Source organism: Orycteropus afer, unplaced genomic scaffold (genome assembly GCF_000298275.1).
Source record: "Orycteropus afer afer isolate SDZICR_OR568_19922 unplaced genomic scaffold, OryAfe1.0 scaffold00354, whole genome shotgun sequence".
NCBI lineage: Eukaryota > Metazoa > Chordata > Mammalia > Tubulidentata > Orycteropodidae > Orycteropus > Orycteropus afer.
Window position 1 is genome coordinate 926,248 of NW_006921941.1, and position 19,921 is coordinate 946,168.

A 19,921-nucleotide genomic window follows, 5' to 3' on the forward strand; every position below is an offset into this window, starting at 1 on the left:
AGGCTTAGGCCAGCAAAGGAAAAGGGCCTTCTGGTGCATTAGATAGCATGGGCACACGCATGGAGAGAGAAAAAGCAAGACACATGTGGCCAGACCAGGGGCTAGGTTTGGAGAGCCCGCCTCTGCCTGCAGACCTTTCCCTAGACTTAGGGCAGCCTGCTCTTGGCTTTGCATGCCTGGTGGCTCAGCAGGCCACCCTGCTCCCTCAGCCCTGGCTCTGGCCTTAACCTTCTGAGCTGTTGAGAAAGAAGTGGGGCTGCCAGTGCCTGCAGCAGTCAAGGCAGGAACAACACGGTAGGAATGGCTGTGAAAGGGCCAGTCCACCAGCCCCCTGCCTCAGTCCTGTACCCAGGGTCCTACTATGCTAACATGCTGTAGACAGACCATGTCTGAGCTCTACTTTATCTCAAGCTGATGCTCAGAGTCCAATCTTTGTCCCCTCTGCTTGCTTGAGGGATGGCTGGGAGACAGGGTGATGTGTGGCAACTTGGACATCTTCCATGGTACAGCAGGGTTGGAAGCTGCTAGCCCATGCTGGGCCTTACCACCCCTGCTTCCCAGGCTGCCCCTGGCCATAGAGATGGGACTCACCGAGTTGAAAAAAAAATAAAAATAAACCTGTTGCCATCAAGTTAACTGGAATTCATAGCAACCCTAGTTGTTGTTGTTATTGTTATTTTGCCGTCGAGTTGGCCCCAACTCATAGCGACCCCTCCTTGGGTTTCCGAGGCAGTTATCACTACAGAAGTAGGATTGCCCAACCTTCCTTCCGAGGAGTGGCTGGTGGGTTTGAACCGCCACCTAGAGAGCATAGTAAAACTGCCCCACAGGTTTCCAAGGTCATAACCTTTATGGAAGCAGACTGCTACATCTTTCTTTCATAAAGTGGCCGGTAGATTCAAACCTCTGACCTTCTAGCTAGGAGCCGAGTGCTTAACCACTGAGTAACCATGGCTCCTTTCACCAACTTCAGGTCTCTTCAGCTATGAGCAGTGAGTGCCTATTTTGGTGACTCAGAAATGGCCTACCCACCTTCACCAAAACAATCGTCAGGGAGAACACTTCTACAGAAAGCAGAGAACAAGGCATGGAGGTGCTGAAGGACACAGATCAGCATTAGTGATGAGAAGGAAAAGGGACCAGAGAGAAGACAGTGAGTCGCTCCTGCATGCCAGGTCGCATGCTAAAACCATCACATGAAATATCTTGATTAAATTCCCTGAGGTATTTGACCACTAAACCAGAAGGTTGACAGTTCAAACCCATCAGCCACTCCGTGAAAGGAAGACTGGGTAATCTACTTCTGTAAAGATTTATTGCCTCAGAAACCCAAAGGGGGTCGCTATGAGTTGGAATCAACTCAATGACAGTGAGTTTGGTTTGGTTTTTAGAGTCTCAGGTCTCTCTTCTGGCCTCTCTTCCCCTGAGGCCCACCAGAGTCTCCCCAAGGTGGATGGGATGAGATTTAGCACAATGCAACCCACTGAGAGCACAGCCAACATGCTCAGGCCCAGGGAAGCAGCAGGGGCCAGAAGACCTGGGCCTCTTTGTGGCTGTGAGCTCAGCAGAAGTCAGGAGGTTACCCAGCCCACCCATCAATGATGGGCTCAATGGCAGGGATAATGTGAATATGGGGAGGCAAGTGGCCTCTCACCCTTGCTTCTTCCCCAGCTCCCGGCCCAGGCTTTACTGTCCCAGTAGTGAGGACAGCCACAACCTGGGAAGGAATCTAGGGTGGGCTGCAGACCTGGGGCTGGGAGCCCGTCTGTTCTGGTTCCTTGGGGGCCCTTTGGCCTGGAACATTTGGTGGAGCCCATTAAAATTAAAAAGCCAAGTGGCTGGTGCCTCTGAATGCCAGCTCGTTTTCCCTGGCATGGTAGGTCCTGTTTAAGGGAACCAGCTGGCATTAATGGCACACAACTCATCATGAACAGCAGCTAGCGATCAAAAAAATCCAAGCTAATAATCGGATTCGGGAAAGATAATGAGATATGGAACAATTGCTGCTGAGGGTCCCCTGGGGTCTGTTTTAGCAGCCTCCAAATAAGCCACAGAGTAGAAATTAACCAAACAAGGGCTCCATTTTGGCGGAGGGAAAAGCAAACAGGGTGTGGATTTTGCATAAAACTTCTCCATGTGGCCAGCAGACAAGGTTCTGGTAAAAACAGGAGGCCAGGACCCATGGAGATCAAGAGACTGTCTCCATCCACTTCTCTCCAAGCTCTGGCTCCCAGGTCAATGAATGTGTCATAGGCAGCTGCGGAAGCTGTGGCAAGAGGAAGAGAAGGGAAGAGTGATTTCCTTAGAGTCCCCACTTAGCTGGGGCTAAGTGCTGACCAGCACCAAGAACATCAAGTCGGGTGGGAACTCCATGAAAACAACTTGAGCATCAGGAGCTCAGTGGCAGAAAAAAAACCACTGGTAGCTGTAAATGTGAGTCTCCAGCCTAACTTTTGCAAGGCCAGCAAAGAGACGATGGGGCTTGGCAATGCACACGTCTCTCTCACCCCAAGCCCTGTGTCCTTATGTCCAACTACATGTGGTGGCTTGATGGGCTTCAGGAACTCTGCCTCCGTGCATCCTTGTTTTGTTTCACCCACACACCATTCTTCCTCATTCATTCCCAGCTCAGTTCCTCATGTCAGAAATATCAGAGCTGTCCTGGGCAGGACTCCACTCTAACCCATCATCTAGATCTACCTGTCCAATCTCCTAGAGATCTCGAATACAGCTACTTTTCTCTCCCTGTGCTTCTACCAGCTAGTAAAATGCCCATTCTGTCTTCTTGGATGACTAACTGGGCTCCCTGCTCCCACTCTTGCCCTCAACCAGAGTGATCTTCTAAAAATGGATAGTGACTCTTGCTTGAAATCTTTTTGGGACTTACATCACTGTTCACTGTAGCAGCATCCACAACAGCCAAAAGGGAGAAACCACCCAAATGTCCATCAATAGCTGAATGGATATACAAAATGTAGCATATCCATACAATGGAATATTATTCAGCTGGAAAGAGAAATTAAGTTCTGATATATGCTACAATGTGGATGAACCTTCAGAATACAATCAGTGAAATAAATCAGACACAAAAGGACAAATACAGTATGATCCCATTTACATGAAATATCTAGAACAGGCAAGTGCATAGAGACAAAGTTTATTAGTGGCTACCTGGAGCTGATGGAAGGAGCTCTGGTGGTGCAGTGCTTAAGCCATTTGACTGCTTACCAGAAGGTGGGCAGTTCAAACCCACCAGCTGCTCTGTGGAAGATGGGGCAATCTACTTCTTCTTCTTCTTTTTTTTTTTTAAATTATGATTTGGGTGAAGATTTACAAAGCAAATTCACTTTCCATACAGCAGTTCACATATACTTTGTCTCATGACATTGACCACAGTTTACCACAATGCAACAGCTTCCCTCCCACTTCCTCCCCATAGTCACCTCTTCCCTGTGTCCATCCCTCCATGGACTCCTGCCCCCTGAGCTGTCTCCCTGTACATAAGCAGCCCTTCTTTCTCCCATGATTGTTCTCTCCAAGGAGAGTATCTACTTGAGGTAAATGTTCAATTCATATGCCTGTCTTTTGTTTGGCTGGAAACCACAGGTGTGGGTTCAATTCCAGACCTGAAAGGCAGTTAAGGGCCATAGTCTCAGTGGTTCCACCAGGCTCTATCGGACCAGCAAACCTGGTCCCCCTCCCTTTTTTTTTTCTCTAAATGATTTTGAGTTTTGTTCCACATTGTTCTCCCTCTCTATCCAGGATCTCCTACATAGATACCCTTCCAAGTGGATGACAGTGGTATCTGGGCACCATCTAGTTCTTCTGGTCTCATAGTTATATAGGCTGCAGATCGGATGGTGTACCAGTTGCTAGGACTAATTGTTTCCATGACTTCTAGTTTTCTTCATTCTTCTTTCCTCTGGATGAGGAGAGGCCCATCGTTGCATCTAGATGGCAGCTTGCTAGCTTTTAAGATCCCAGTCACTACTTGCCAAAGTAAGAGGTGGAACAATGTTTTATATAGTATGTTATGCCAATTGAGTTTGATGTCCTCTGCGACTATGGTCCCAAGACCACAGGTTCAACTACTCGGTCCCTCTGGGTAGCTGGCTGTGACCAAGCAGTGACTACAACCTTCCCCTTGTCAGCTCTACTATACACCTGGAAATTCTGATCATTCACATAAACTTATAGGACCATTGTCTGCCAACCTTATATATGTTCTTGGATACACTCCCCATTTCATAGATATACCTAACCTTTCAGCCTGTCCACCCATCTATCCACCCATATACCCATGTTGGGGCAATCTACTTCTGTAAAGATTTACCATCTTGGAAACCCCATGGGGGTCACTATAAGTTGGAATTGACTAGATGGCAGTGGGGTTTATTTTGAGTAGATGGGAGGTAGAAATGGGGAGGTATTGCTTGAGGGGTAGGTACTGAGTTTCTGTTTGGGTGATGGAAACACTTTTGGAAATAGATAGTGACAATGGCTATGTAACTTGGTGAATGCAATCAGTGTCACTACATTGCATGTACTGCACACTTAAAGATCATTAAAAGGGCATTTTTGTTTTGTTTTGTTTTATACACACACATATGTGTATATATATAGGAGCTCTGGTAGCATAGTGCCTAAGGCACTTGACTGCTAACCAGGAGGCTGGTGGTTCAAACCCACGAGCCACTCCTCGGAAGGAAGATGGGGCAATCTACTTCCGTAGTGATACTGCCTCGGAAACCCAAGGAGGGGTCGCTATGAGTCAGGTCTGACACAACAGCACATAACAACAACAACAAATATATATATATATATATATATTATATATATATATATTATATATAGTTATGTGCCATTAAGTTGATTCTGACTCATAGCAATCCCATATGACACAGTAGAACTGGGCAGAAATCTTTATGCGAACAGATTGTCAAGTCTTTTCTCCCATAGAGTGGCTGGTGAATTTGAACTGCCATCCTTTCAGTAAGCAGCCAAACACTCAGCCATTGTGCCACCAGGGCTCTTACATATATATCTTTTTTACCACAATAAAAATATTTGGGAATTAAAAAAAAAATCTTTATGTATCGTCTTACTACATTTATAGACCCACATGGCCCTGAATGACTGCTGGCTGGCCTCGTTTGCAAAGTGGTCTAATAGAGCTTGGTAGAACCCCTGACAATATGGCCCCTACCTGCCCTTCAGGTCTGGAATTCAACCCACTCCTGTGGCTTCCAGCCAAATAAAAGACAGGCATATGAGCTGAACATTTACATTATGTAGATACACTCCTTGGAGAGATTAATCATGGGAGAATAGAAGGGCTGTGTATGCACAGGGAGATAGCTCGGGGAGTAGGAGTGCATGGGAGGGAAGGGCACAGGAAGAGGTAACTATGGGGAGAAGGTGGGAAGAAAGCTGTTGCATTGTGGGAAATTGTAGTCAATGTCATGAGACAAAGTGTATGTGAACTGCTGTATGGAAAATGAATTTGCTCTATAAACTTTCACCCAAATCATGATACAAATATTTTAAAAAAAACATTAAAAACTAAGAAAAAAAGAAAAGTAAGGCACTCAGAGAGGCCTCTTCTTTCAGGGCACCCCTTTTACAGTCATTCACAGAACTTAGAATGCTTCCTTGCATGTATCTCTCACAGTCTCTAAGAATGTATTTACCTTCTTAAAATACTTTGAATGAAATAATACATGTATATGATTAAAAACTGAGTATCACCAAAATACTTTCACCTGTATGTAGACTCTACAAACTAGTCATTTCCCCTAGTAGATCCTGCTGTGGGGGCAGGGATTGCATATCTCTTATTCTTCTGCTGCTGCCTGGTGAAATGAGTAGGTGCTTAATAAATGATTCTAGAATAAATCAAGTAAATGAATTCTAGGGCAGGAAAAAAGGGAGCCACAAAGCCACTGCCATTCATTTTAGCAAATATTTACTGAGCTCTACTCTGGGCCAGGCTCTGGGGTGATAATGATGAAAATATCCTGCATCATGGGTCTAAGAATCCACCTAAGCAGATTATTCATACTACTCTGCTAGGAGGAGGGGCCTGCAGGCAGGTGAGCCCCAAGGCCATGGAGGCTTCTAGGAAAGGGGATGCATGACTCAGTCCTGAAGGGTGAGTAAGAGGCAGCCAGGTAAGAGGTGGAAGGCCCCCACAGAGGTTCAGAAGCATGAAATACCAGGTTGTCTGCAAGGCACTCAGAAAAACAGCAGAGCAGAGGACAGTGTGTGGTAGGCTCTGCAGACTATACTGGCCCCTGCCACAAAGGGGGTCCAAGTGGCCCTGAGGAACAATGGAGAAAGGGGCACCATGCCTGAAAGAAGGAATACCACTCTGTATAATATGTAATCACTCATAATGTAACCAAATGGTGAGGTTTGTGAAGGCCCGGGGGACAAGGGCTGGGGAGGGTCAGGGAATCTTCAAAGTACCCAAAAATACCCACCAGAGACATTTCTTTATAGAATAAGCTCTTGGTGGCCAACTGGACCCATGACCTGTTATGGAGACCACTTGTCCTCCAACCCCAGCCAGTTTGTTCCTTGGCAACAGGCTCAGGACCACAGCAGCCAAGCGGTCAGGGAAGAGTTAGGCACAGGTTAATGCACCAGAGCCGAGTATCTTTTGCTTGATACTGGTGGTGACCAGTCCTGAACCCTGAATATGACCCTGCTATACAGGCACCAGTCAGCTACTTGTTGAGAACCAATTGTATCAGACCCCTGGTATGTACGAGGGGACAACAGCTTGTCCTCCCCAGAACAGAAGCAGAGACATCTTTCCTGTCTGACTAGCCCCTGGCAGCATCACCATGTGCAGGCTTCCAACGCACTTCAGATTCTGCCACAAGCCCCATGTAGTGGGCCCTTCAGCCTAGGATCCACTCATAGTGAAGCTATGAGATAACAGACTGGTCCTGGGACTCACGGGCACTGTTGCCTCCCTGCCTCGATCAGGCCCAGAGAAGGACAGAGCCAGCCAGGCACTGTTGTGCAGGAAGTAGGGCTTGCTCTGGACTCATGACAAAGATATGTTGTTCCTCCACCTTAACCAGAGAATGCAGACCAAGGAGCCAAGACTGAAGGTGGCTGCAGGGTCTAGCCCATTCCACTGAAAGAGTCTCTTAAAATATTTCTTCCAGCCCCAACTGCTCTCAGGGTACTTAGGGAGAGACTCTTCTACCAGGGGCCATGGTAATAGTTCCTCCAGTCTGTAAACTGAAACACTACTTGTCTGTCTTTGTCTCCTTATACCCCAGTGGAGCAGAAGACAGAGGAGACCTTCAATGTGTGGCTAAAGTCTGGGCTAGAGTGCCAGCTGTCACTCACCTCTATGCTTCAATTTCCTCACCTATAAAATGGGGATGAATACTCAAACAATGACTTGCACAGGGTAAATGTTAGCCATATTACTATCAGTACAGTTATTTGACTACAAAGGGGAAATGGGACTGCCACTAAGCTATGAGAAGTGGGAGGTTTTAAGGATTCAGCCAAGTGACCCCCTGGGGCACTTCCTTACTCCAGTGTCTAGCAGTAAAGGTTAGAAAACAACTACTGTACCTTCTACAGAAAGGACTTCCTGGTCTAGAACCTTTGGGAATAGAAGTCAGCATTTCCCCAAAAGGCTGAAGGTGAAGCAATGGGCATGAGGCTTCTCAGAATCCAGTTCCTGACTGGCCTCAGGACTCAGCCCTATCCAGCCCCAGGTCCACCTTCACCCAGGGCAGTCTACTGGCTGGGCCTGCCAACTCCCCACAACTCTCTCCTCCAGCCCACTTCTGTCTATACCCTCTGCCATGCCCCAGGTCCCTGAGCCCACATAGGAGTTGCTGGCATGGCCCCCTTAACTCCTTGGCAAGGCTCTTACAATCCTTTTGTGAACCGTCCCTGCTAACACCTCCCACTTCTTTATCACCTCCCCACCTTCACTCCCTATAGGACAGCCACACTCATTTCCTGGCTATGTCCTGAGTGTGCCATGCCCTCTCCTGTGTGCTGCTGCATGTGCTGTGCCCCCACCTGGACACCCACCCTGCCTTCCCCTGATTCTCACCCATCTGTCCTATAAGTGTCTGCCTGTGTGAATAAGGGCACCCCTCAAAAGAAAACCAAACTCACTGCCATCAAATCGATTCCGGCTCATAGCAATCCCCACTGGGTTTCCAAGATGGTAAATCTTTACAGAAGTAGATTGTCCAGTCTTGCTTCCATGGAGTGGCTGGTGGGTTTGAACCACCAACCTTCTGGTTAGTAGTCAGATGCCTTAGGCACTGTATTACCAGAGCTCCTTAGGGCTCCCTTAGGCTCTGATTATCACAGAGTGTTCTCAGCTTCCCCACTGTGAATCCTGAAGGACACACTAGTCTCTTAACCTTCAGCACCTGTACCATGCCAACACATAATCAACCCCCTAAAAGAAATGAATGGGTCTGGCCTCCTCTCACCCTCACATACCCTCGGCCCAGAGAGGGCTGACCACAGAGAAGCTCAACACCAACTCCTGAAATAAAAAACAGTGAAGACTGAGGAAGGCTTCCTTTGTTAAAAGACAGCAAACTGTTGGATTTCAAAAATAACTTAAGTCGGAATTTCTTTTTTATTCCCAAGAAAGAAGCCAGACACTGCCAAATCTATTTAGATGGCTTGCCAAGAGTTTGCTAACCCCGCCCCAGTGGTCCTGCAACCAGCCTTAGATTTAATCTAGAGGACATGTAAATTGGGGATCCTTGATTTTGGGGGCTTTCTGGCAAAGCCCAGGGGCTCTTCTGACAAGGGGGCAAGGGCTCCCCAGGGTCTAGTAGAAAAGGCCAGCTTCTCAAGATCTGGCCTCCACTCCAGCTGGCCCTCAATGCCTGGGACCTGCCTGGGGCCTGTCAGCCCCCATCCACGCCACCTGCTTATAGGGACTCATTTTAATTAATGCCAGAGCTGGGCCAACCACTGGGGCCATGACACTTGTTTGCAGGTCATCTCTTCCTAACAGGCTCACCCTGGGAGGGGATTTGTCACTAATTGAAGCAGAGATCAGTTAATGAGGCCACGGGGCCTGGGGTTCCAGAGAACAAGGGAAAGGAAAATAAAATAAAGCTTCTTTCTTTGGAGGTTTTGTGATTTACACACAAAAGAAAAGCAAGCGAGCTGCAGCTTTTCCAAGTCAGAAACTCCACTCCATCTGCTGGAGCTGGACCGTCACTGTGTGAAGACGTCGGGCGGAGGGATGCCGCCACCACTGAGACTTGTGGATCTGGGAGGAGAGGAGTCTCCCGAGGCCAGCAATCAATCAGCCACCTAATTAATAAGTATTTATGGAACAGTGCTCTGTGCTCCCCTCTGTGGGGAAGAAGACACAGTCCCTGTCCTTGGTTAACTTGTAATCCAGCTAGGGGACAAGGCTCAGGTTGTGGAACAATGAGAGAGCAGGTACCTGGGTATAACTGAATGTGAGTATGTGGGAAGGACAAAAGTTTCTAGGACTTAGGGAAGGGGGCAGCATGAGCTGGAGTGGTCAGGGAAAGCCTCCTCTGGGGGGTTCTGGAATTAGGCAGGGGGTGGAGGAAGGCAACCCCAGCACAGGCACAGCGCCCAGGGACTGTGACAGCCCAGAATAAGGCCTCTAGCCACGCTCTGTGTGACTTGGCACTGGGCACCCTGGGGCCCCAAGTCCCTGTTACCGCTGCTGGGCCTCAGCTTCAGAGCCCCTACCCCCAAATAGGCTAGGTCTGGCCATGAGAAGTGCTTGGGATGGAATCGCTGGTGGCCACTTGGATGGAAGAGTGAGAACCAGAGATGCATGGCCTGGAGCCCTCGAAGGAAGCCACATTCCTGATCCCAGAGCTGCAGGTCTGCAGGAAGCATGTACCACCAGGACAATAATCCCCTTTATTTTTGCCCTGCCTAGTCAGTCACACAATATTCCACCCATGTAGTCTCCCATCAACTTCTCTCTTCTTATTGTCAGGTGCGTTGAGTCAGTTCCGACTCATAGCGACCCCATGTGCAACAGAACAAAACACCGCTTGTTCCTGTGCTATCCTCACTGTGTCTGAGCCCATTGTTGAAGGCACTGTGTCAATCCCTCTCACTGAAGATCTTCCTCTTTTTCACTGACTTTACCAAGTATGATGTCCTTCTCAGGGACTGGACTCTTCTGATAACATGATCAAAGTACAAGAGATGAAGTCTTGCCATTTTCACTTCTAAGGATCATTCTGGCTGTACTTCTTCCAAGACACATTTGTTCGCTCTTTTGGAAGTCCACGGTATATTCTATATTCTTCATCAATACCATAATACAAAGGCATCGATTCTTCCTCGGTCTTCCTTATCTGTTGTCCAGCATGCATATGAGGTGACTGAAAATACCATAGCTTGGACCAGGTGCACTTTAGTCTTTAAAGCTACATCTTTGGTTTTTAACACTTCAAAGAAGTCTTTTGCAGCAGACTTGCCCAGTGCTCCCTACTTCACTCTTAGGTCTCAAAGACAGAAAATGAGATCTTCAAGCTGCTTACTAGATAGCACTATCAACCACTCTTGTCATGAGGTGCAAGGAGGAGGCAGAAGAGTCCTTGACCACTCTCAGAAGGGCCCTGGCCTTGGCTCAGCAATCCTCCACAATCAGGGATCCCCAGTCTGTAGGTCCCCTAAGTGAAATCTAGGTCTGGCTGCAGGACCATAAGGATGGGCTAGCAGTCTCTTTACAAGCCATCTAAATAGATTTGACAAGTCTGGCTTCTTGCTTGGGGTAAGACCTTAAGATTTACGGATAGAGAGAGATCTTGGGCATGAGATAGGGAACCTGCCCCCAATCCCAAACAGCAACAGCTGTTCGGAGCTGATTTGATCTACATGGGCAGAAAATAAATGAGGCCATTTCTGAACAACCCCTTGCCCCCACTATAGAAGAGCAAAATGAATTATGGTGTATGGAACTATGTTTACATAGTTATGAATTATTTTACTTACTTAATTACATGGGAATGATGAGAAAACAGATTTTGCCAAAAGATTATTACATGTGGATTCTTTACACATGTAATAACTATGTACACATGTGTTGTTCCTGTTGAGTCAATTCTGACTTACAAGGACCCCAACAGACAGAGTAAAACTGCCCAACAGGGTTTTCTTGGCTGTATCTTTATGGAACCAATCAATCACCTAATTAGTAAGGTCTTTCTCCTGTGAAGAGACTAAGTAGGTTTGAACCTTGGTTAGCAGCTGAGTACTTAACCATTGTGCCACCAGGGCTCCTTTTCTTTATAATACATGAATATTTCATATATACATTTTCTAATTTTTTTTTAAATCAATAACATGTATTTATTGGGTAATAAATGAAATTAACAAAAGTTGTGACGTGATACTTCTCCCTCTGGAGTCAGCTATAAGAGACCCTCCAATCAGGACCTAGAGAGTACCAGACATAGGTGCAGGGATGGGCCCAACAGTGGCTCAAGTACTGACAAGATCCTTGGAATGCGGGCTCTGCTCTGGCTTTGGCCCAGGCCCCTTGCTGTGTCACCTGCCCTCTGCCCTCATCTGGGAACAGGGAGCCATCATCCATCCTTATACTCACACTTGTTGTAATGTGCCATCGAGTCGGACCGGACTCGTAGCAACCCCTCCTTGGGTTTGCGAGGCAGTATCACTATGGAAGTAGATTGTCCCATCTTCCTTCCGAAGAGTGGCTGGTGGGTTTGAACCATCAGCCTTCTGGATAGCAGTCAAGTGCCTTAGGCACTATGCTACCAGAGCTCCCTATACTTGCACAGTCAGTCTGGAAACCTTCCCTACTGAGTAACAGTTCTATTCTCAAAGTCCTGTGGGAGACTTGAAATGTGTCTTTCACTTTTGCCTTGAGGAACTGACAGGCCTCCAGGAGGGAATGAGTTTGTGACCACACAACTGCAATCAAGGCCACAGAGAGAGAGAATGGTCCTCCAGGAACTCAGGCAAAGAACAAAAAGGAAGTGGCATTTGAGTCACCAGTGAAGGATTATCCCCCATGTCCTTCCCCTCTGGCACAGCTGCCTTCTGACCACAAAGACCAGCTCCTCTGAGAAACATGCTGGTGAAACACGGGCACCCAGAAGGAAAGACATCCCTCACTTGCTGCAGTGGGCAGCACTTCCATCACCTACAGGGACTGTCTCACCTCCCTGCCTGCTCTCCAAAACCTGGACTACCAGTATGCTTACCTCTCTTCTCTACCTAGAAAGCCTACCCTGATGATCCACCCACCTAGGTGTCCTTCACACTCCTTGTCCCAGCTGTAACCCTCAGACAAGGGTCTTGCCTACAATGCTGGGTGGGGCAACCACAGAGCAGTAGAACAAAAAGGAAGGCAGGGGAATTACTCACTGCAATTGAGACGGCACTGATGACAGCTCCCAGGTAGCCCTGGATGAACTTGGATGCAGGTGAAGGCTGGAAGACAGAGGCAGAATTTCAGGCCCACTGGGTGCCCCAAGTTTCCACATACCATCCTTTCAAATAGCCCCTGGCCAGCAAGAAGCATTGTTTCCCACCAGCCAGACCTCCCTCAGCTCCGTTCCACACGTGGACACACCAGGCAGCAACATCCAAGGAAATACCAAAGGGCCCAGTTCATTTCTGCCCTTCTTAGGAGTCCCTAGGTGGTGCAAACATTTAACACACTTAGCTGTTAACTGAAACGCTGGAGGTTTGAGTCCACCCAGAGGCACTTCAGAAGACAGGCTACTTCCAAAATATCAGCCCTGAAACCCCATGGAGCACATTTCTACTCTGACACACATTGGGTCACCATGGGTCAGAGTCAACTTGATAACAACTGGTTCTATAAGGTGATGGGAAGATATTTCTGGCTGGAGGTGAAAACAACAAGGACCCAAACAGACAATTTATGCCCAGCAGTTTCCAGTTTAGGAAGGCTAAATGTTGCACATGGAGAACTTTCTAGGTGGAAATGGCAGTGTCAAGACTGGTCACACAGTCTGGCTGGCTGTCATAGGTCTTATGTATCATGCAGCAGATGGGCTCCCATGTTAATAAATAATTGTTGTTGTTGCTGTTAGGTGTCATCGAATTGGTTCCAACTCACAGTGATCCTACGTACAACAGAATGAAGCACTGACTGGTCCCATACCATCCTCATAATCATTGCTATTATTGCAGACACTGTGTAAATCCATCTCATTGAGGGTTGGGTTTTTGGTTTTGTTTTTTCTTTTGCTGTCCCTCTGCTTTACCAAACATGATATCCTTCTCCAGGGACTGGTCCCTCCTGATAATATGCACAAAGTGCATAAGGTGAAGTCTCGCCATTCTCACTTCTGAGGAACATTCTGGCTGTACTTCTTCCAAGACAGACTTGTTCATTCTCTGGCAGTCCATGGTATATTCAATATTCTTTGCCAACATCATAATCCAAAGGCATCAATTCTTCTTCAGTTTTCCTTATTCATTGTCCAGCATTCACATGCATATGAGGTGATTGAAAATACCACAGCTTGGATTAGGCACACCTTAGTCTTCAAAGGGACACCTTACTCAACACTTTAAAGAGGTCTTTTGTAGCAGATTTGCCTAGTGCAATATGGTGTCTGATTTCTTGACTGCTGCTTCCATGAGTGTTGATTGTGGAGCCAAGTAAAATGAAATCTTTGACAACTTCAATCTTTTCACCATTTATCATAATGTTGCTTACTGGTCCAGTTGTGAGGATTTTTACTTTATGTTGAGATATAATCCATACTGAAGACTGTAGTCTTTGATCTTCATCAGTACATGCTTCAAGTCCTCTTCACTTTCAGCAAGCAAGGTTGTGTTATCTGTATATCACAGACTGTTAATTAGTCTTCCTGTGATCCTGATGCTGTGTTTTCCTTCATACAATCCAGCTTCTTGGGTTATTTGCTCAGCATACAGATTGAATACATACAGTGAAAGGATACAACCCTGACACACATCATTTTCTGATTTTAAATCCTGAGATATCCCCTTGTTTTGTTGGAACAACTGCCTCTTGGTCTACATACAGGTTCTGCATAAACACAATGAAGTGTTCTGGAATTCTTATTCTTTGCAATGTTATCCATAATTTGTTTTTATCCACATAGTCAAATGCTTCTGCAAAGTCAATAAAACACAAGTAAACATCTTTCTCGTACTCTCTGCTCTCAGCCAAGATCCATTTGACATCAGTAATGATAGTTCTGGTTCCATGTCTTCTTCTGAATCTGGCTTGAATTTCAGGCAGTTCCCTGTCTATGTATTATGCCAACCATTTTTTAATTCTCTTCAGTATAATTTTACTTGCATGTGATGTTAATGATATTGTTAGGCTCACCATTCTGTTGGATTACCCTTCTTTGGAATGGGCACAAATCTGGATCTCTTCTAGTCAGTTGGCGAGGTAGCTGTCTTCCAAATTTCTTGACAAAGATGAGTGAGTGCTTCTACCATTGCCTCCATTTGTTGAAACATCTCAATGGGTAGTCCCTCAATTCCTGGAGTCTTGTTTTTCACCAATGCATTCAGTGCAGCTGATACGTCTTCCTTCAATACTATTGGTTCTTGATCGTATGCTACCTCCTGAAATAACTGAACATTGAAAAATTCTTTTTGGTACAGTAGCTCTGTGTATTCCTTACATCTTCTTTTCGTGCTTCCTGCGTCATTTTAATATTTTGCCCATAGAATCCTTCAATATTACCACTCAAGGCTTGAATTTTTTCTTCAGTTCTTTCAGCTTGAGAAATGCTAAGTGTATTCTTCCCTTTTCGTTGTCTAACTCCAGATCTTTGCATATTTCATTATAATACTTAAGTGTGTTTTCAAGCCATTCTTTGAAATAGTCTGTTCAGCTCTTTTATTTCATCATCTCTTCCAGTTGCTTTAGCTATTCTATATTTAAGAGCAAGCTTCAGAGTATCTCTTGACACCCATTTTGGTCTTTTCTTTCTCTCCTGTCTTTTTAATGACCTTTTGCTTTCTTCCCAATATTTCTATGGAAAAATGTATTCCCAAGTTCCAATGTAGAAAATTTAGAAAAAGCTGGAGTATATGTCTTTAACAGTGCTACACTTGCTGTTCTGGAGATGTTTGGTTTAAGATAAATGTGAGCATCAAAGCAGAGATGTACATGTACAGAGCACATGGGAGAGACTTGGGTCGAGGGTTAGATGGGGGATGAGGACATCCTCAGAAGATCAGGCCCCGATCCTAATGCATTGTTTCTCCCCTAAGGTAAGAAAAGGACAAGACCTTTATCTACCCCAAACCGACAGCCTCCAAAGCAGACCTAGGCTCTTTCTCCCCTCTCTACGCCTTTGGGGTTGGTGCTGAAGAAGGGAGAACTGACCGGGGGAGAGATAGCCTTTCCAGGCTCTTCTTGGATAATGGAATGGGACCAGGCCTCTGCCATGAACTCATCCTAGGACTGCAGGGACCTGTTGGATCCCTCTTCTCTCAGGTGCAGCCTTTGAATTGTGTGGTCAGCAGCTGGAGAGCTGGAAGCATGGAGGCAGCTTCCAGGCAACTTTGGAGAAAGCGTTAAGGGAACTCAGTTACTAGGTGGCTGACATCCCCTTGATCTTTTGTTGTTGTTATTGTTAGCTGCCTTCCAGTTGGCTCTGACTTGGGGTGACCTTATGCGCAACAGAAGGAAATATTGCCCGATTCTGCACCATCTCCATGATCACTAGTATATATGTGTCCATTGTTGCAACACTGTGCCAACCCATCTCATGTAGGATTTCCCTTGTTTTCACTGACCCTCTACTTTACTAACTATAATGTCCAATTCAAGGCATAAGAGCTACTCAAGAAAATTTCTGAAACCAGCAGAGTTGCACCGCTCCCACCAGTCACATTTCATGGTCCTTCTTCAAGTAAACAGCCCCTCTCCAGTGGGGTCCTCTGCCAGGAGACTCCCACTGATCACAGTGAAGTAAGAATCTGAATCTGCTATCTCTCCTGAAGGGCATTTTAAATATGGTATCTAGAGGAGGGCAAAGCTTAACCCAGAGGAAGCAGCCACTAAGGGTGGCATGTAACTGTACAGAGGATAGATGGGCAACCCCAGCCTGAATCCCACCACTAGGTGGTGGTCAATGGTGCTCACCTTGGTAGCATTGCGGTTTGCATAGTTGACACATGCATTGTGGCTCTGGTTCAGCCACTGAAAGGCAAGAAGGGAGAGAAGAAGTCACAGAAGGTGTGGTCACCTCCCCAGGAAGCCTGCCCTGTGCCCAGGAGGCCACACCCTCCCCAGAAAGACACAGGATATTGTCTCTCATTCAAAACTGGTTCCATACATCCTATTAGTGTGATCAATCATCTCAGTTTTCCTGCGACTGTTCAGTTTTAGCACTGAAAGTCCACAGTCCCAGGAAATCTCTCAGTCACTGGCAAACCAGGGTGGGTGATCCTAATACCCCCATCCAGAGACAGTCACTTCTCCTGAATTACAGTATCACTGCCCAGACTAGGGCCCAATGATTTGCATGGCCATCTTTACTGTATCACTTGCTTGGGTCTGCTGGGAAGAAGTGGACATTTAGGTACCTGGAATGATTGACAACCCTAAACCTCTTTTAAAAAATACCCCAGACCACTGAAGACTTTTCTGCATTTTCTACAGAAGACAGACATGGTTTTCTTCCTGGCCCTCTTTCTCTCCATAGACATGCACACAGAGACATTCTCAGTTATTTTCAGGGACCACAACTCAGACTGTCTCAAAGACCAGACACAGGGTCTGTGATGCATTTTCACCTACTTCACTATCTCAGGTGGGCTTCACTTCCCTACAGGTTGGGGAACATTGATGTCAAAATGGGCCTGTAGGCCTCAGGGTTACCAGTCAGGAGACAAGCAACTGATGAGAAGAATAGGGTGGCTACCAACTACCCATCATGGTCCAGGTGAAGGACTGGCCCAGTCCTCACTGCTTCTGTTCAAAGGTTAGAGTGACACGTAATGGCCCAACATGTGCTGGGCTGTATGGGGCCTGCTCAGCTGGGCCCAAGGATCTAGATTTTCCCCTAATGGCTTCTGGGCCAGGGGAGAAATGGGGAATGGGATAACTACCCCAGGCGGAGTAGGCAGGGCAGGAACCACTAGGCCAGGGAGTTCTCACGCAGTACTTGTTTGGGCCCTTTCTCCAGGAGCCCTGTTTGCTGGGGGATTGTTACCTGCCAGAAGACAGTGGAGGCCAGCGTCTGATTAGGCAAAAGAAGACCAACTACCTATGAGAGAAAAAGAGAGAAAGAGGAAAAAAAAAAAGGCTGAAGAGCAAAAAAAAAAAGAAGAAATCTCACACTTTGCAAAGAAAAATTACACAGCCATGAACAAGAGTGAGGTGAATCTGCACAAACTGATGTGGAAAGATGCCCACAGTGAGATGGTACACAGTAAAAAAAAAAAAAAAAAAAAAAAAAATCAAGGTGCACAATACTATGTGCAGTATAATTCCATTTCTGTAAAGAAAAACATCTTATATATAAAATCTTCCTTGAGTGAGGCAAACAGTTAACACACTCAGCTACTAACCAGAAAGCTGGAGGTTCAAATTCACCCAGAGGTACTTCAGAAAAAAGACCTGGTGATCTACTTCTGAAATCTCAGCTATTGAAAACATTATGTGTACAGCTCTACTCTGACACACATGGGCACACCAAGAGTCAGAACTGACTTAACAGCAACTGGTATGGTCAGGTTATATATAACCACATCCACACACATACTTCTCCAAGCATGAAAATACCTGTAGCCCACCATGCCAACTGTTAGCCATGGATGTTTCTGGAGGTCACACTACAGGGTACTTTCTTATATTCTGCTTAATTATTTCTGAATTCTTTTTAACAATGCACATATATTATGTCTATAATAGGGGAGAAACAATAGAAACTAACAAGCAAACAACAGGAATACCTTCACTTCCACTCAGGTAACCTCCCTCATGCCCTAGCCACTCAACAGTATTTTTGTAAGGATTTAATAAACATCATTTCAAAGACCTTAAGTGTTTTCAAATACTCACTTACTCACTGCTGTCGAGTCAGATCCAACTCATAGTGACCTCTCCTTGGGTTTCCGAGGCAGTATCACTATGAAAGTAGATTGCCCAATCTTCCTTCTGAGGAGTAGCTGGTGAGTATGAACCACCAGCCTTGTGGTTAGCAGTCAAATGCCTCAGGCACGATGCTACCAGAGCTCCTTTTCAAATACTAGTTGGGGGAATTTGAATCTGTTATCTCTAAGCCCATAAAGCAAAAAAAAAAAAAACCTATACTATGTTGAAACTACTGAATGAAATGTAATGTCTGTATAATAAATATTTGAATGAGTGAATGATGAATGAACGAGTACTCACACACATAAGGCTAAGTATGGTGACATCTGTGGATTCACTATTCCCAAAGTCCAAATATCACCTAAGACCTAGAAGTACTATTTTTTTTTTTTTTTTTGCTTTAAGTCAAGATTAACTGTCTTATTTTGACACTGGCTAAACCTTGGACTTTGGAGACCCATGTGTGTCTCTCAGTTCTACCTTTCGAGTATTTGTCTGCAAAATTACATCTACCAAATACTGCTGCATATGGAAAAAATGTGCACAACCATCTACATATTGACTTATTTATTATTCCTGTAGATAAAATGGCTCTTTGGCAAGAATTTCTGTAAGGAACAAGTACAAACATTCAATACTATGTAGTAAATCAAATTCTAGACATCCTCAGCAGCATTAGTAAATCATGTTTTAAACATTAAAATGTTTTAAAACAGTGAACATGCACACACATTTATATTTATTGGCCCATATCAGCTTGAATAAAATTATGTAATGTAAAGTCCCTCCATAACTCTAATGAATAGTTATCTTAGGAGACTTTTCTCCCAGAATGAGATCCCAAGTTGATTTCCCTTTGCAATGTCAACTTGGGAGTACTAGACTGAGAATCGGGACACCTTGGGTCTTAACCTCCCTGTGTGAGCTCTGGAAGAATACAGTCCCTTTTGGGGCTCCAGCTGTCTTATTTCTAAAGTGAAAGGCTGACCTTAGAGGTCCTACTTAGGTATAGAATTCTATTCTCAGGTTCCAAGAAGCAGATATGAAGTCAACAGAGATGCCTCCACTGTCTGTAATGGGTCCGCTCATGTTGAGGAGGATCCCAGTTCCCAGGACCTCCTCCTAGCTGGCTGTCCAGTCAAAGGCCAGACCAGAGAGATGAAGCTGAGGCGAGAGAAGCCTGAAGCTGGGAATAGAGTGTGAGCTAAGAGGTAGGATAAGGATATGTGCACACATTTATGTACACACGTGTGATTAACGGCCTCCTAAAACTTGAGGACATGAAAGCTGTTCTCCATTATCTGGGACTCTGCATATAATCCCCCCTATCTATCTGCTTAATATAGTATGGGTGTGACATAAACTACATTGTCTCCCTCAATCCCCACTGAAACCTTGAACTGTCCTAGGGCCACAGGAACATCAACATCCCATGGACTCACTGTATTTACCAGACAACTGTTGTCCAGGACATTGCTTACTACATCACAGGGTCGCCTTTATGAATCCTCTCAGTGGAAATTGTTTTATGGTGTCCAGGTCAGAAGTTGTACTTCTGAGCAATGGTTTTGCATTTGTCTTGCAAACACTGCAAAAACGGCAAGGGGGCCACATGTTCTGACCTCCTCTAATCCCACAAGAGGAAAGCAGAATCACCATCAATAGCCCAAGGCCTATTACTGCAAGGCCAGACATGCTGCCTCCCTCTAGCCCTTTCACCAACCGTTCCTCCCAAAGCACCCAACACCTGTCTCCTGGGTTTGATAATTCGCTGCAGTAGCCACATAGAACTCACAGATTATGGAGTTTATTAGGGAA

The 19,921-nt window shown here is 45.8% G+C and overlaps 1 protein-coding gene across 1 annotated transcript in view; it reads right to left on the reverse strand.

Annotated features, from left to right (window-relative positions):
* SFXN5 (sideroflexin 5) overlaps positions 1-19,921 on the reverse strand; it is a 144,115-nt gene that overhangs the window by 47,576 nt on the left and 76,618 nt on the right. The window contains exons 7-9 of the mRNA XM_007952605.2: positions 17,220-17,273; positions 16,148-16,204; positions 12,403-12,468 (exon numbers count right to left, since the gene is read on the reverse strand). Of these exons, the coding sequence (XP_007950796.1) occupies positions 12,403-12,468; positions 16,148-16,204; positions 17,220-17,273 (177 nt within the window). The remainder of the gene's footprint in view (positions 1-12,402; positions 12,469-16,147; positions 16,205-17,219; positions 17,274-19,921) is intronic.